General features: G+C 40.1%; 1 protein-coding gene across 13 annotated transcripts in view; it reads right to left on the reverse strand.

The window, feature by feature from the left end:
• Positions 1–448: 448 nt before the first annotated feature.
• The window catches only part of SLIT2 (slit guidance ligand 2), a 424049-nt gene continuing 405407 nt past the window's right edge, over positions 449–19090 (reverse strand). For 6 of the 13 annotated variants that reach the window (XM_073342407.1, XM_073342403.1, XM_073342401.1 and 3 more), the window contains 3 exons: positions 11167–11455; positions 3345–3556; positions 449–2301 (listed from right to left, as the gene is read on the reverse strand). In XM_073342407.1, coding sequence (XP_073198508.1) covers positions 2060–2301; positions 3345–3556; positions 11167–11455 — 743 coding nt within the window. In that variant the 3' untranslated portion in view covers positions 449–2059. Of the gene's footprint in view, positions 2302–2959; positions 3052–3344; positions 3557–11166; positions 11456–19090 lie in introns of all 13 variants that reach the window. The other 7 variants (XM_073342412.1, XM_073342409.1, XM_073342408.1 and 4 more) reach the window with 7 other exon arrangements.

Raw genomic sequence — 19090 nt, forward strand, 5'->3', positions numbered from 1 at the left:
TCTTATCTCAGGCCATACCGTAAAACAGCATTCTGTTTCTTCTGTGCCATACACCTTCACTTCCCTGGTCCACTTTCAAATTTACTTATTTTTTAAAAAAAAAACAACCACCCCAAAAACAAACCAAACAAACAAAAACCCTTTTCACCTCAGGTCTCCTTGCTGATCAAAATACAGGCTTCTTGTGCTTAACACTAACTCTGTATTGTATCAGTCTGATTAAGATTGCATGGTTGTGGGGCAAGAACTTTGTCTCGATTGTTGCGTACACATAGTACTCTATTAAATTAGAATACATAGCAATTAACACACTAGATTGGTGTTGGGTTTTACTTTGTTTCTCCCCAAATATTCTTTGCAATGACAGATGTTTAATTAAAGGCTGTTAAACAATTTAACTCCTCAGAAGAACACAAAGAAGAGCTATTAATGAAGTAAATATCTGTTTAATTTACAAACATCAGTAGTATTACTGATATCAGTCCAAATAAGACAAAGCACACTGCATTACACATGTACATCTAACTTTTTCTGTAAAAAAAAAAAATATAAAAAAAAATAAAATTGAAAAAACATCTGCATTTTTTACAGGGTATCCTGGGATTTACTGAAAGAAGAATACAACCCACTATGAATCATTACCAGTTCTACATTGTCATTTAGCAGCAACATAGTAACATGGGGAACATTAGGGCAATAAAGTAGTTTTATTATTTGGAAAAAGTCACAGTCCATGATAGTACAGCCTTTTTTCTTTCTTTCTTTTTTTTAAAAAGGTAAAGAGGGTCCAGGAGGAATATTAATTTGTAAAGGGTCTACTTTCTAGTGTCATTTTCTACACACCATTTTATTTTCTGTAAGTACTGTATATATAGGGAAAATTCACTTCTATACATTTGCCATCTAGTGTAAAGACATTTTCTCTCATACGTTACAAGTTCTCAGGAGGTGTCCTGACTGTCTGCTGTACGTGAAAACTGCAGACTATTATCACTTTCCGTTTCAGACACCAAGTGGTGAGATGCTAACACAAAACAAAACCAAAAACAAAACAGAAAAAAACAGACCAAACACATTTACCCCAAGATGACATGCTATGTTAGTTCTATTGCAAAAAATCCTGATTTTTAAGTCTTTCTTTTTTTTTTTAAACAAAATACAAAAATATCAGGACAAATATAAATTAATATATATTAAAGCATTGAAAAACAGTAAAAGGGATGCCTAAAAAGGTTAAGTACAATGTACTTTGATACAATAAATATTTCTCAATGAAACCGAATACTGTATAGAGCTGTTTAGAACTCAGAGAAACAAAAATCCATATTATTACTAATTTATCATCAATAATCTATTTTTATCATCCCCTTAACATTTATATTACAAAAAAATTAATACTGGAAAAGGGTAGATAAACACTTTTTGTATGCTTCTTTTGCTAACATGCTGATATAAAAGTACACATTGTCAGGAGATTTCATGATTCTCACATTTTAACCTCTCCCATCCACTAAACGGGCACCCCCTCTTCTGCAGATGCTTAATAATTATGCCACACAAAATGCATCACATACATTTGTTAAACCAATATAATATGATTCCCTTCACCCACAACTCTTCCCCATCTATAAGTAAGTAATTGGCATGGTCTGTCAACATAGTAAAATATAGTGATATGAAAGTGAAAAAACAAGCCTCATGTTCTGGTCAATTTTTCATCAATGAGCTGTAGGTTGAAAGTCATATGTGTATAATATCAGTTTATCTTCAGCATGTTATAAAGAAGAATCCATGTTAAAAGCAGTTACGTTTCCCATCACTGTTGCAATGTTAAAGGGTCTTTTTTTTTCTTCAAAGCTCCTCTCGGTTACGAAAAGTCTCAATTCAAGCACTTGAATCTTTTTGCAAATGAAGAAAAAGTCTTTATTCTCTTAATAAAAATAAGTCTGTTCTGTATTTTACAATATATTTCAAATATTTTCACTATGAAGCATTAATTAGTCCGACATGGTCAATAAGTATACAACATTTTCAAAAGACAAGTGTGACAGGGACACATTTAGGAGGGGCACTTTGTACAGCCACACTTCACCACCTTCTCAACCTCGTCCACAAATGAGGACCCATCAGTGCATTCAAAAGAATATTTCCGTCTCTTGCTCCTTAGTGGTCCACAGCACTGCCCACTTGAACATCCTCCTTTACATTCTAGTCTCGATACCTTCTTGGTCGTCTGGCACGCGGCATACCCTTGCTGCTTTTGGTAGTAATCTCTGATTCGTTCCCCTCGACAAGAGATTTCTGTGAAAAACCAAAACCAAAATAATGTATGATTTAAAGATGCAAGTCACAGAATGGTTTATAATACACAGTTTAGCTAAGAAGATGCCATGCTTCTAAATACAATTGCTATTTTAGAGTTTGACTTTCATTATAGATTAGAAACTAATGATTTCACTTGCGTTATTTTCTTAATGCTGAATTTTACCTTCTTTGTGCCCTCTATTTTCAGTAACATTTATACTGTGTATATATAAACCATAAATAAAATGTTAGTACAATTACAAGAAAATTGGAAGATAAAATCTTTATTACACAAATACACATCTTTTGTTCTTACATTGCTTGCAGCTTGTTCTGTTTAGCACAGGGAAATGTTTCATAGAGCATGCAATTTAATTTATTAGCTCTGGAGTCTAATATTATTCAGTCTATTATTTAATACAGGCTATACACATTCCACTAACTTCATAAATTACTGAGCTATAAAACCATCTAAAAATGTGACATCTGTTAAAAGTTCTACCAGTCTATTCTAGTCACATTGATGCACAATACAAAATAAATAAATGCCAGCTGGGATAAGAGAAAAAAGGGGGGTAGAAAGGAAGTGCTTTGACAGACAAAGGAAAAAAGAAAAAGGTAGGGGAGAAAGTGATCCTGTTTTTATCCATCTCACCTGCATAATTCGCTGTGATATATCAGTTGAAGCTGAGAGGTCAAAAGTAGAGTTTGTGATAAAACTAGGAGCAGAATCATTGGATTTGGCTTCTCAGTTGCAGAAGACAGAGAAACAATAAATACAGAAAGATACAGCAGGTAAAAGGTAATAGTTATATATAGCAAAAATGTGCTTCTCAATCAAAGCAAAAAGAGAAATGTTTTCACAGCAAAACATGATGAAAAAATGGGAAAATTTGTAAGAGTTTTCTCTCACTGAGACAAGCCCTTTACGATGTATTTAAAAAAAAAGCAACACAAATGTGTATTGTGAAAAAAAATTGGCAATGTTTTGATTGTTCATGTTCTAACACCAAATAATGATAGCATGCTGAATTATTTACCTTTATCACAGCTATCCCCAGTGTATCCGCTGCTGCATTCGCAATATGGTTTCCCAAGGCCGGAAAGCCTGCATTTTCCATGTTTACACCTGATGGACTGGCAGGGGTTAAACAACTCTTCCTCTTCATCACAGAGGACTCCCCCATGTCCCTGCAGGCATTTACAACTGTATGAAAATGCATTGATTGGCAAGCAGGTACCATGTACACATCTACAGGGGAAACAAGCCCAAGAGAATAAAAAGAAATTATTCATCAAAGTTTAGGCCGAGCAACATTAACTACAAATACTTTGGATTGTACTCAAAAAGCAATTGCTTAGAGACTTTTTTTTTAAATGCACTTTTTCAGGGGGAAGCAATTAAGTGGTTTATACAGTTTTTTTTTATAATTGGTATGAAAATTTACAGAGAATACGCTGCAGTATAGGGTCCTATTCTGTTATTGCCAGAAAACAGCCACTGTAGATGTGTTATGGAAGTCTTGTACAGGTCACAATTAAATAAATCCAGCATTCCTCATGCACCCACACATTTAATGAGAGTTGGGCGTGCAAAGAATGCAAGATCTGACCCCAAATGAACAAACTCCTTAGAATTAAACTTGAATAGTGAAAAGAAAATGTTACTTACCTGTAATTTTCCTCCTTGAAAGTATCATTTCACAAGATTCTCATGCCTGAGGTTTTGGGCTCCCAACACAACACAGGACAATATCTCCCTAGCTCAAAGCTTTTTGGCCCTCTAAAGGCATGGCAGCCTGGTGGCTGTGCACAATGCCTGCCTCCCTCCCAAATCCAGTGATCATTCACCACTTACTATTATTCCTTCTGGTTACATAACCTTTCAGCCAGTTCCTGATTGCATGAGAAGCCAGTGATGCTTTTTCCACTGGGCTCTCAACATCCACTGAGATTGCATCTTATAAAGACATGACACAGGTACTATGATTACTGTTTTGGCCATGAGACCCGACATTTGTAACATGGTTAAACTGTCCCCTCCTGGATCTCATAAACCCCTTCCAATGTACTGCATCCTGTCCTGGGGCTTAAAGACTGCCTTGAGCTGCATCTACCAGGTTGCCAGGTACATTGCTGGAGCACAGAGCCAATCACATTCCTCTAAAAGAAGTATGCTGTTTCCCAGAAGGATAATTTTTAATTTTATTTCATCTAACACAGACTGAAATCCAGGGGGAATTAATTCTTTTTAAGAATCAGGAATTATCTGATTGCCACCTCTTGACTTGATGGCACAGGGTCAATGGCTTTCTTCCGAGGAAGAATTTTATTTCCTGTAACATTCTTCTTGATACACTAGTTTCCTGGACATATATTTGTTTCTCGGGGAACAATCTGAGTGAAGATTCCTGGATGGAGATCAAACCAATCTCAACAGCCCAACTCAGAATCACTCTGATGTTTCTCCTTCCTGTCTCCAGCCTCATCACTGGAAACCAAATTATGCTCATCTCCACATTGTACCTTTGGTCCCACATGAGTGATTCAGCATGGTGTGCTTAAAGGCATGGTAGGAAAGTCAATGCTGCTGGATAAGTCATTGACACCACTTGTACCATGGCTGAGCCTGCTTTCTGCAATCCACTGCAGGCTATGCTGAAATGAACTGCATATAGCACAGCTCTCTGCCTGTATTCAACCCTGAGAGTTTCAACACCAGTACAAACAAGACTCCCAGGGTGCCAAGACCTCTGACCTGCCTCAGCACTGGGCCTGCTGCTTGTTATTCCTGAACTTGTATGATTGGAGCCAGGGCCGGCCCACAACATTTTGGCACCTGAGGTGGGGAGCTCGAATGATGCCCCCCATGTCCCCTCGCTTGGACCAAAACTTTGAAAGGTCTCAATTCTGCCTTCTTCCTGTTTTACTCCTCTCATGGTACTCCTCTGCTACCTACCCCAATAAAGAAGAACTAATAACTTAAAATGCCTTGTTCAAAAATTTTAAGTAACACTTAACTTTCAAACGCCTGAACAGCAAATGTAACTTTTCTTGTCTCCATCGTAAACACTGGCATTTTTATCTGTTTGAATAATCAAAGTGGTGCTTTCCATGCCTTCTTGGTTGCAAAGATTTGAACTGCTTTCTGAAGGTCCACAGTCTGGGCCAGCTCATGCTCTATTGAGATGGTTGCAAGGCCGACCAGCCTCTCCTGTGTCACTGTGGAGCACAGATGTGTTTTTATTAACTTCAGCTTGGAGAAGCTGCATTCTCCACTGGCAACTGTTACAGGAAGTGTTAGAAGTATGCGCAGAGCAACAAAAGCATTTGGAAAGAGGGTGGTCATCTTATTTGTGCACATATATTCCAGAACAGCCTTTGGAGTTGATCCTGCTGAAATGTATCTTGAAAGGGCTTTCAGTTCATCACCTAAATCACTTACATCAATATCACGCATGTCATCATGTGTCAACACTGTCTCTAGTAACCTGCATTGCTGGTGTAGGTCTTCTTCAGGTATAGTGAGGAGTGTTGGAATATCATACAACATCCCAAATATACTGCCGTGTTCCTTGAGCTGCATGAAATGTTCAACTGACTGTATTGCACAATTTAGCATGTGGTTAAATAATTCAACTTTGAATTGTTGGTTGGGGTCTCTTATGGGATTATCCCATGCCACATAATCAAAATGTCTTCTTCTTCGGTGACTCTGGTATTCTTGAATGGGTGGGAAAATAGCTTCAGTGTGAAGTTCCTCTGCCCACTTCTGTGCACTCTTCAGAATGTTTTGAAATCCCTCATCTGACCGGTAAAACTGTAGGTATGACTTTGCTTTGTCTAGTTGTTCCATTGCTCCAGATATATTAAAGTCAACACCTTGAAGTCTCTTGCTTACACCATTTATTTCAAACAGTATGTCATGCCACAACACTAAGCCACACAGAAATTTGAAGTTATGTATGTTTCTGGTGATTCCATTTCCCGCTGCCACTGTTCTCCCATGAACAGTTCCTCTCATAGCATTATCCTCCATAATGGCAACTATGGCATCATCTAGCTTTCCAATTTGGTGTTTGATAGGCTTTATCACCTCCACTCGACTTTCCCATCGTGTGACACTCAGTGGTTTCAGTGTCAGAGAGAATGTTCCCAGATGTTGCTTCAAAATTTGCCATCAGTGAGTTGATGCAGAGAAAAATACACAGATGTTTTGAATTACACTACAAAATTCAGCAGCCTCACTAGAAGCTGATGCTGCATCACTGACCACCAAGTTCAATGAATGAGAACTGCATGGGACAAAAAAAGCTTGAGGGCTTAACTCTCGTATCCGTGTCTGCACTCCTCCGTTCTTTCCTCTCATGTTGGCAGCATTATCGTAGCCCTGACCTCTCATGTCAGCTATTGCAATTCCCGTATCTTCCAGCTTTTTAAGAAGCACGTTTGTCATACCATCCTGTAGTATCATCAATGTCAATACATTCTAGAAAATGCTCTCTGACAGTCACCATTGCAGGGACATTTTCACTAGGTTCTTTTGTTGTTACAAAATGCACCATTAAAGTCATTTGTTCCATATGGCTGATGTCAGGTGTGCAGTGCAGAATAACAGAGTAATATCTTGCTGACTTCAGATCTGCCACAATCTTCTGTTTGACTTTTGTTGCCAGTAACTGTATGATCTCATTTTGAATTGTTTTTCCAAGGTAGCGGTGTGTGTACATTTCTTGGCTGGTGACTCTTCTTTGATGCTCCTGGAGTACAGCCATCAGCTCCACAATTTTAAGGAAGTTTCCATTGTTTCCATTGTAAGGAAGTTTCCACAGCTGATCTGAAGTACCACGCAGTGCTAGGTTTTGGGTAGCAAGCATTCTCACAATGGCAATGAGCCTTTTCAGAACATTTTGCCAGTAAAGAGACTCTGATGCAATCTTCTCTTGATGCTGATCATCTATGGTGGCCTTTAACCTTATTCTCATCTCAAGCTCTTTCCACTTATGGACTGCTCTCTGGTGATTTGCTGCCTTCTCATGACATGCCAGATTTTTCCAGTCCTTTGTTCCTGTAGAACCCAATGTGGCTGGAACATTAGACTGGAAGAGTTTGCAACAAAAACAGTATGCGGCATTCTGGGTTTTTGAGTACATAAGCCATGGCCTCTCCACTTTGTCACCATTGGGGATTTCACACCAGTAATGTATTGGATGAAAACTTCTATTTTCATTGTCTTTGGGGAACATGAAGTTTTTCATTTGCTGTGGCCCATGCAGTACAAGGAAGTTCTCAGGCCACTGCTCAAGTGGGTCCACAATCCTGGATTATGTAGACGTAAGGAACTAAACTTAGCAGCAGCTGTTTCTTGCGCCTCCACCACACTCTTCTCTGATCTACACTTTTCTTCAGGAATGTGCATGGTTACATCCATTTGAGATGGAGATATGGATGCTGCAGTAGCTGCCAGCTCACCTGCACTCTAACTGGAACATCAGGCATCTCCTCACCAGTCACATCCTCACTGGGGCCGGAAGGCTCACCATGAACATTTGTGTCTATGTATCTCAGGAGAACTTCTTCCTGCTAAGATAGAAAAGCTTCCTTTGCTTTCTTTCTTTTTCTGAATGCTACCCCAGAGGAGCGTTTTCTTCTTTCACTCATGGCTGCTGTTCTGTGCCAGCTATAGTGGTTCTCAACACTCAGTTGAAGGGGACAAATAAGCAGGCCGGTAGCAGGGCCTAAATAAGGGAAGATATCAGCGTCTTAATGGCCTAACTGGCTCCTTCAGTTGACTGCCTGTTCTCCTCAAGTGGGTTCATGGAAGCTCCCTGAGAAGCTGGTGTTAATGAGTCCAGGCTCCTGGGGGTTCTAGAGAGGTACATAAGAGGCTCCTCCTCCTGTCTCTCCCTGAGCTCCTGCTGCTTTCTGTTATTCCCTCTCACCGTTTCTCCTGCCTGCCTGTTATGTCTCTTGTGCCCTCCTTCCTCCAGGACAGCACTCCACCATCTCTGTGCATCTAGAGCAGAGAGGATACATATGCACCAGCAGCAAGCACAATTTTCTACACTCTGGGTCCTAGTGGCGCCCCCCCAACAGTCTGGCACCTGAGGCGGCCGCCTCAGTTTGCCTCATGGTAAGGCCAGCCCTGATTGGAGCATTTCAGTCCCCTAGCCTCAGGTCATTTCCAAATGCTGCATGTGTTTGGAGTGCGATATCCAGAAGTTTCCAGGCTGAGCACAGGGTCCAGGGTTTCAGCAGTGTCCCAAGACTGCTGGCTCTCATGTGGCACTCTCTGCATTTAGTCCTCTGGTTGAAACAACTCATTATCCAAGGAACAGCCAGAGCTTAGTACATCCAATCTGTGATGTTGTGCTGAGGGTGTCAAAGGCCTGATATGCTCTGAAGAGGTTGTGTTTGACGACAATACAAATTGCATCAAGCCAACTAGTAATGAGGATGTGCTAGATTTAGAAGGTAGTTGGATCTGTGCCAATGCCAAGTCTTGAATTCAACAGATCCTTTGAAGAACTCCAGGCCAAACTGGAGTAAAAGAAACATCAAGTCAAGTGCAGTGTTTTGGTCCTTATCTTCAAGGTGCTCAATGGCCAGGACCCAACATATCTAAAATACTGCCAAAAGCTCCAGAATGAGCACACTGCTGAAAAACTCTATTTTTCAGGCACGATGGAACTTTCTACCATAAGAGTAAAGATCATCTGGGAAGGAGTCAGACTTTCTTTGGGGCTGGCCAGAGACTTTACAATGAACTATCACAGGAACTAAGGACCATCACCATCTTCGATTCCAAATGCAAGGTGAACGTCTTCAGCCTAGCCTTCTCCAGGATGAACACACAGAGAAGCGTACATTCAAAGAACAGGACATAAAAGTACATGAAAACTTAAAAAACAAAACAGAACACTATGTAGGTTGTCCCCGTGGGGACACAATGAAAGAAAGAGCAAACCACTCATGACAGATTTTAGTCATGTCACTTAATGCACTACCAGAAGGTGCTGAGACATTCCAGTGATGAAAATGGTAATAGAAACCCATATAGAACAGAACAGAATTCTTTCAGAGGTGCCTCTAATAGGATCTTTAGTGCTCCCCACACAAAATTTGATGGATGACATTTCCATGTTATATTTGACTTCCAAAGCACAAAATGCAGCAGACTTGCTCATTTGTGATCGACATCTGGCAGCTGCATCTGCTTCTGGAAGCCACTGTGTCTTCCTTTCTTTCTCCTCCTAAGTTGCAAAGAAAAGGGTTATCCTGGAAAAGAAACCCCGTGAATAAAAAAACAGGAACTTGGTACTACACGAAGTGCTGAAATGCTTCAAAACTGGTGTGGCTTTGGGAGTAGAGTTATAAACTTCAGAGTACTGAAACATTCTGAAGCCAGCACAAACAAACTGTGCTGAAATAATTGAGCCAAAACCTCAAAGTTGTCAATATTATCAACCCAGAATATGTCAAAAAGGACACTTAAAATCACTCTGCCCAGGACCTGAAAAACAACAACTCAACCGAATCTGAGCAAAACACAAAGTTAATCCACTGGACATCAAAGGAACATGGTGGTTTTAGGTCATGTAGGCTGGATTATTGAAAAACAAGCAGACAAGAAAAACAAATAAGCCCCATGTTTTGGAGCTAATTGCAACAATGAGAGATCAATGATAACAGTTCCAAAAGTCCAACTGCAGCTCTCACAGGGAGTTGCTAGCTGAATTATGGTCAAGCAAGTTGTACGGGGAGAGGTAACAGCAAATTGTGATACACAGAATCATACACTATCAGGATTGGAAGGGACCTCAGGAGGTCATCTCGTCCAACCCCCTCCCCGCTCAAAGCAGGACCAATCCTCAATTTTTGCCCCAGAACCCTAAATGGCCCCTGCAAGGATTGAACTCGCAATCCTGGGTTAGCAGACCAATTCTCAAACCACTGAGCTATCCCTCCCCTGCATGACCAATAGGTGTTTAAAAAGCTTTGTGTTAGTAGAGTCCCTGACCTGGCTTGTGCTGGGTGCCCATGACCCAACAATGAGAACCTTGTGAGAATGCAATCTATATCAATGCATCTATCTAGAAAAATATTCAACAGGAATATGCAGTTAAAATGTTTTAGCCAAAATATATTAAAACAACATTACAACGCAGGAGTTACTAACATCACTGATTATGGACTTAACACAGAAGCTAGCCTGTGCATTGGGAAAAATATCTACCAGCTGAGTCATGTGACAATATGGAAGTATTAAAAATAGCTATGATTAGTGTATTTACTCCTTGCTGTAAACTGTTTATAAAATGAAATACATTTTTCTGAAATACTCTAACAAAATTATGAATACAGAAATGGATGTGTTTTCATTTGTAAAGCCCCCTGATTATTTCTTATGCCAATCCTCATGTCTTATGTGGATAGTCATATTCACACCAATGTAGTTCACACTGTAGAAGCTGTGCACAAGTACCTAGGTACCATCTATTATGGCCTTTGGTGGGGCTTAAGAAGTAGAGGTACAGAAACTTTGTCACACCATCTGCACTGGGAAGTTTCACTCATTAAGAATATTTTTAAAAAAATGAATTGGCATACCCAGGCTATTCCACAAATACTACAGAATGCTGTCACATAATGTAGCAGCTGAAGTTTCTGAGTACTCTTCAAGTTCAACCAGCAAAAGACTACACTGCTGTGATCCAACCTCGGAGTAACTTTTAATTCTACATCTACAGTATATTTGTATCTTGCTGAAAAAATTTGAACTTTAAATTGAATGTACATAACAGGACAGTCATATTAATATTAGAACATTAAATTATAGCTCTGTCTTTAGGAAGGACATACTTATTTCCAAGACAAGGGTCATTGGTTTGCTGATCACACAGCGGTCCAGTCCATCCTCCTTCACACTCACAGGTAAAGCCTGACTGGCTCGTAGCATGGCAGGTTCCATGCACACACACTTTCTTGTGACAGGGCTCACAACCAGGAAGAATTCCCACTTGCAGTGGCACATTTCTAAAGTCCTGCAGTTCACTGTTGATGTACAGATTACGGATGCAGCCATGGAAGCTGGTGCCATTCTGGCCTGGGGACTGGCGTAGTGATGCAACATTGTTTTTCACAGGCATGCCTAGAAAATGAACATCATCAACTCATGACTACATTGTTTGGTAGGAACAGTTTTGTATTCTTTTTTACTGTTGTTTTTATTTATTAATTTAAAAAACTGTTCCCAAATAACCATTCATATCTATGGAACACACAATTATCAGAGATGGGCTCAATATCTGGATCTAGATGTGGTTTAAGTATGGTTCAGTTTAGGCAACAACAAGACATATTACGCTTGTGATATTTCATCCAAGTACGGTGAAAATTTCACAAGATCAGCGTATCTGGCAACATTTCTACCATCCCGAACTGAAGAGTTCAGAAGCATGCAAACTAAAACCAGAAAATAGGCCTTTCTCGGTTCTGGATCACACCCAAGGTCTCCACTGTAGAGATGGATACAGATTCAGGGATTCAAATAGGAACCTCACAGAACTGAAAAGTTTAGGTCTGAAGTTCTGGTTTTGACTCATTTCTAGTAGGTACAGATGACACTGTTTTCTAAGCCTTTATTTTCATTCACAAATCATTTTAAAAATACAGTTTGTGTTGAAATTTAGCATATGGGATCTGATTTTCAGAAATGCTAAGCATCCACAACTCCAGTTGAAGTCCCTGGGAGTTGTAGAAGCTCAACACTTCTGAAAATCAGGCCCACACTTCTCGCGTGTGAAATTTTGTGTGCGAAAATTTCACAAAAAGTTCAGCTGTCCTGATAGGTGCAAATTCACATACCACAGATTATTTTCACAACTGTAAATTCTATTACAATCTACAATTGTTACAGAGGCCACTTGGGGGAGTGAGGTAGGGTAGATATATGTACTGCAATTAAATATATCCTTATACATTTTTGGACTTTAATTCAACACTGTGTTCTTGCATATTGGTCTAATAATTGTTTCATGAATGCTTAATACTTCCTGGGATGAATAAATTACAGGAGTCACAGTGTACTCCAAATAAAAGTGGAACTTCTAGATACTTGAAAATAAATGATCCCATTGGTTTGAATAGGACTGATCTGGTCTAAAATTAAAAGCAAGGCAGTTTTAAGTCTGATTAGTGCAACAGAGTGAGAGTGAGGCCCCGTCAGGATTCCCTAGTCATCCCTAACTCAGACTGCACATGGACTACCCTCCCTTGAGAGCACCTGCCCCCCAATTTCTTAGTCATGTGGGTAGGGAGAAGAAAATAACACTAATTGCTTTGACATGCTCTGCACAGCCACCCCTTACAAAAAAGGAACAAAAAAACCCTATATGAAACAAAGACACCAACGCAACATTGCGATGTAAGAGCCAGGGATTTCTGAATGAAGGTTCCCACAGCAACTGGGAAGAGAGCAAATGTGCATTACAATAACTGAAATAATATCAGGCAAATATTACAATGTAAGTCAACTCAAAGAAATGTTTCTCTAAAATCAGAGATGCACACATATAGCCCAGTGAAAGACTCACCTCCACATAGGCAAATGTGGGCAGAGGAACAGTTGCTGTGGAAACCCTCATTCTGAAATTACTGATCTTTGTGTGTTTAAGAATTCATCCATTATGATGAATTAATATTTTTTGGCGCTGTCGATTAATGGCAGTTAACTCATGCAATTAACTAAAAAAAAATTAACTGCAATTAAAAAAATTAATCAAGATTAATCACACAGTTAAACAATAGAATACCAATTGAAATATATTAAATATTTTTGTATGTTCTACTACATTTTCAATTATGTTGATTTCTATTACAACACAGACTACAAAGTGTACAGTTCTCACTTTATATTATTATTTTTATTACAAATATTTGCACTGTAAAAATGATAAACAAAAGAAATAGTATTTTTCAATTCACCTCACACAAGTACTATAGTGCAATCTCTAACATGAAGGTGTAACTTACAAATGTAGATTTTTTTTTGTTCCATAACTGCACTCAAAAGCAAAACAATGTAAGCCTTTAGAGCCTACAAGTCCACTCATTCCTAGTTCTTGTTCAGCCAATTGCTAAGACAAACAAGTTTGTTTACATTTACGGGAGATACTGCTGACTGCTTCTTATTTACAATGTCGTCCAAAAGTGAGAACAGGCGTTCACATGGCACTTTTGTAGCTGGCGTTGCAAGATATTTATGTGCCAGATATGCTAAACATTCATATGTCCCTTCATGCTTCGGCCACCATTCCAGAGGACATGCTTCCATGCTGATGATGCTCGTTAAAAAAAAAAAAGTGTTAATTAAATTTGTGACTGAACTCCTTGGGGGAGAATTGTATGTCTCCTGTTCTGTTTTACCCACATTCTGCCATGTATTCCACGTTATAGCAGTCTTGGATGATGATCCAGCACATGTTCGTTTTAAGAACACTTTCACAGCAGATTGACAAAACGCAAAGAGGGTAGCAATATGAGACTTCTAAGGATAGATACAGCACTCAACCCAAAATTTAAGAATCTGAAGTGCCTTCCAAAATCTGAGAGGGATGAGGTGTGGAGAATGTTTTCAGATGTCTTAAAAGAGCAACACTTCGATGCAGAAACTACAGAACCCGAACCACCAAAAAAGAAAATCAACGTTCTGCTGGTGGCATCTGACTCAGATGATGAAGAGAAACATGCATAAGTTCACGCTGCTTTGGATCATTATTGAGCTGTCATCAGCCTGGACTCGTCTTCTGGAATGGTGGTTGAAGCATGAAAGGACATATGAATCTTTTGTGCATCTGGCACGTAAATAGCTTGTGATGCCGGCTACAATAGTGCCCTGCGAAAGCCTGTTCTCACTTTCAGGTGACATTGTAAACAAGAAGAGGGCAGCATTATCTCCTGCAAATTGTAACCAAATTTGTTTGTCTGAGTGATTGGCTGAAGTAAGACTAAGTGGACTTGTAGGCTCTAAAGATTTACATTGTTTTGTTTTTGAGAGGAGTTATGTAACAAAAAAAAATCTACATCTATAAGTTCAATTTTCATGATAAAGAGATTGCACTACAGTACTTGTATTAGGTTGTAATAAAAATAATATAAAATGAGCACTGTACACTTTGTATTCTGTGTTCTAATTGAAATCAATATATTTGAAAATGTAGAAAACACCCAAAAATATGTAAATAAATGATATTCTATTACTGTTTAACATTGCGATTAATCATGATTAATTTTTTTAATTGCTTGACAGCCCTAATATTTTTACACATGCACTATACACAGTGCATATAGTTTCCTTGCTAGGACACTAGTTTTGCAGTAATATTCACACAGGCACGCTCTTATGCACGGGCAGAGTCAAGAACAAGGATCTGGCCCATCCTTAACCAACTGTCACTTTGCGGACTAAATCAGAAGCAACAGAAAGAAAGGTTACTTACTTTACATACTGGAGTTCTTCAACATACTTTAGTTCACACAGATCCAACTGTAAGTATGTGCAGGCCTGGAATTTCTTAGCCAGCATGGTCCGCTGAGATTGTGCATGAGGTTGCATGCCCTCACGCCCCCTACTGTGAGTGTATAAAAGCAGCCCCAACCATCCCTCCATTTCTTCACTAGTACAAAAAATCCAGGTAAAGACTCTGTATCAGTGGAGAACGAGGGCAGGTTGTGGGATCCACGTGGACAAAGGCATCTTGAAGAACTCCAGTTATTGCATGATGAGCAACCTCTCTTCTCTGAGCATTTGTCCACACAGATCCCACTGTAGGTGGCTAGCAGTTACTTCTCAAGGAGGTGAGTGACAGGAGTTCTATTTAAATAGTGACTGTAGACAACTCAGCCAAATTGGACATTTGATCTAAAAGGCACCACAATGGACTAGTGATGAACTTATGAACAGAATTCCAAGTGGCTACCCTCCAAATCTGAGAAATAGGGACCCTCTAAAACAAGCTACTGTTACCATCTGATCCCTAGTAAATTGTGCCCTAACTCAAGAGGGAAGAGGTATTTTGTTTAATGAATAGTGCATCTTAATGCTAACTGTAGCCCATTTAGAGATGATTTGACAGCACACAGCCTGCCCTGTAGACTTACCACCAAAAGCCACAGAGAGTCTGGATGATTTGCAAAATGGCTTTGTTCTGAAAAGGTGAAAGAACATAGCTCTAAGAATATCTAGCTTATGTTGTTTTGACCTCTGCAGGAGAATCATGAAGTTTAGGAAAAAATACTGGTAAGTGTATACATTGATTTATATGAAAACCTGAAACCACTTTCAGTAAAAATTTTTGATGTGGTCTGAGAATAACCTTATGAAAAATGATGTAAGGGAGTCTTGCCATCAAAGCCTGAATTTCCCAGAGAGTGGAGGTGATGGCTACCAAAAATATAAGTTTAGCAGAAGTGATAGAAAGAATGTGATGACATAAGATCAAAGGGAGGGTTCATCAAAGACAGGAGAACTACATTCAAGTCACAGGTAGGAAACAACACCTTAACTTGGTGGAAATGCATGTATTAGGCCCTTTAAAAATTTAAATATCATTTGCCAACACCAGATGGAGCACTAGGCCTTGCCTTGGTTCAGCAAAATGATGTCTGAGATGTTCAGAAGTCAAAGAGATGGTCTGATGGATAGATGCATCAGGTCAGAATACCAGAATTGATGTAATTGTGCTGGAGCTACCATTGTCACCTGGTCCTTGTCCTGATACAGCTTTTTGAAGACTCTGGGAATTAGCAGAGTGGATGGAAAGGCATAAAACAGGTTCTTTCCCATGGAATCAGAAATGCATCTGCCATAGATCCTGGTCTTACTGCTTCCCAGGAATGCCTTCCAGGTTAGCAGAGTGGCCCTCAGCTCTGTAACATTTATTGTCGGGCTCAACGGGTAGTGATCAATGGCTCCATGTCTAGTTGGCAGCCGGTATCAAGTGGAGTACCCCAAGGGTCGGTCCTGGGGCCGGTTTTATTCAATATCTTCATAAATGATCTGGAGGATGGTGTGGATTGCACTCTCAGCAAATTTGCAGATGATACTAAACTGGGAGGAGTGGTAGATACGCTGGAGGGGAGGGATAGGATACAGAAGGACCTAGAAAAATTGGAGGATTGGGCCAAAAGGAATCTGATGAGGTTCAATAAGGATAAGTGCAGGGTCCTGCACTTAGCACGGAAGAACCCAATGCACAGCTACAGACTAGGGACCGAATGGCTAGGCAGCAGTTCTGCGGAAAAGGACCTAGGGGTGACAGTGGACGAGAAGCTGGATATGAGTCAGCAGTGTGCCCTTGTTGCCAAGAAGGCCAATGGCATTTTGGGATGTATAAGTAGGGGCATAGCGAGCAGATCGAGGGACGTGATCGTTCCCCTCTATTCGACATTGGTGAGGCCTCATCTGGAGTACTGTGTCCAGTTTTGGGCCCCACACTTCAAGAAGGATGTGGATAAATTGGAGAGAGTCCAGCGAAGGGCAACAAAAATGATTAGGGGACTGGAACACATGAGTTATGAGGAGAGGCTGAGAGAGCTGGGATTGTTTAGCCTGCAGAAGAGAAGAATGAGGGGGGATTTGATAGCTGCTTTCAACTACCTGAAAGGGGGTTCCAAAGAGGATGGCTCTAGACTGTTCTCAATGGTAGCAGATGACAGAACGAGGAGTAATGGTCTCAAGTTGCAGTGGGGGAGGTTTAGATTGGATATTAGGAAAAACTTTTTCACTAAGAGGGTGGTGAAACACTGGAATGCGTTACCTAGGGAGGTGGTAGAATCTCCTTCCTTACAGGTTTTTAAGGTCAGGCTTGACAAAGCCCTGGCTGGGATGATTTAACTGGGAATTGGTCCTGCTTTGAGCAGGGGGTTGGACTAGATGACCTTCTGGGGTCCCTTCCAACCCTGATATTCTATGATTCTATTCTATGATTCTATTTGCAACTGAAACACTGCTCAGGACCACATACCCTGAATCTGAAGAAAGCCCAAATAAGCACCTCCACATAGGGTTGATGCATCCACCACCAGAATCTTTGAAGGTGGCGGTGGATCAAACAGAATACACTGGCATACATTTTGAGTGTCTGTCCACCAAAGCAGAGATGACAGTATTTTCAAAAGAACATCTACCAGTAAGTCCATGCTGCATTTGATTGGCTGATAAATCAAGCTCTGAAAGGGCCAGAGGCTCATCTTTCACATGGAATCATGTATGTCCATGCTGCCATATGATCCAGTAAATTTAGGAGACCTTTCAGTGACATTCTTGATGAGACAATGTATGAAATGAGGTGATTCAGCACTTACTCTTTTTTTTGAGAAAGATACATTCTTGCCAATCTGGAGTACAGCATTGCTCCAATAAATTCTATGGACTGAACAGGGGTGAGAGTGGACTTCTCTCACTTGATCTGGAGGCCCAGTTTGGAAAACAGCTGTAGAACGGTGTGTGATGATCTGCTGCGATGACTGACCTCAAATCAGCCAAGATACAGATACACATAAAATCATAGAAATGTAGGGCTAGAAGGGCCCTGAAGAGGTCAGCTAATCCATCCCCTGCGCTGAGGCAAGTATCCCGAGATCATCCCTGACAAATGTTTATCTAACCTGTTCTTGAAAATCTCCACTTAAAGGGATTCCATGATCTTGGACATACATGATTCCATGTGCAACAGGGTAACCTGTTCTACTGCTTAATTATATGTATAGTTAAAAAGTTTTTCCTACTATCTAACCTAAATCTCCCTTACTGCAGATTAAGCCTATTACTTCTTCTCCTACTATTGGTGGGCATAGGGAACAATTGATCATCATCCTCTTTATAACAACCTGTTACATATTTGAAGACTGTTTTCATCATATCCCCTTAGTCTTCTCTTCCCTAGACTTAACATGCCCAGTTTTTTCAATCTTACTTTATACACCACGTTTTCTAAACCTCTCATTAGTTTTATTGCTCTCCTCTGGACTCTTTCCAATTTATTCACATCTTTCTTAAAGTGTGGTGCCTAAAACTGAATACAGTACTCCAGCTGAGGCCTCATGAGTGCTGAGTAGAGCAGAAGGATTTCTTACCGGGTCTTACATACAACACTTCTGTTAATACACCCCAGAATGACTTTACCTTTTTTGCAATCACATCACATTTTTTGGCTGATCCACTATAACCCCCAGAAGCTTTTCTGCAGTACCACTACCTAACCAGAAATTCCCCATTTTGTATTTGTGCATTTGATTTTCCCCTTCCAAGTGTAGAACTTTGTAACTGTATTTACTGGATTTCATATTACAGATTTCAGATCAGGGAACATGAAATGTCTCTGAAGCATGAGATCTGTGACAGGAGGGACTCCCTTCAATGCTACTCTCAGGAATCAATCTACGTTGAGGAGGAGATCTATTCTAGGAGAAGGGCTTCTGCTGCCATTAGAAGATTATGGTGATGCAGATGAATAAAATTATTTTAAAAGAAGTCAAATCCCTGAGGTGTAGAAACAGGAAGAGACTCAGACATGACAGTATGAGCAGCAGGCAATGGTACTGTAGAAGCTGGATGCAAAGAGGTTTTCATTTTCAACACACAGCACAGATTTGGATATGACAGGTAAAAGAGAAACATCAAGTGAAGGGGACACTGCTTCCGGATAGATGGATAGGTCTGAAGGAGATTTAAAAGCAGCCATGACAGACATAGGAGGCAGTACCGATGACAATGGTACCATGA

This window comes from Lepidochelys kempii, chromosome 4, assembly GCF_965140265.1.
Source record: "Lepidochelys kempii isolate rLepKem1 chromosome 4, rLepKem1.hap2, whole genome shotgun sequence".
Classification (NCBI taxonomy): domain Eukaryota; kingdom Metazoa; phylum Chordata; order Testudines; family Cheloniidae; genus Lepidochelys; species Lepidochelys kempii.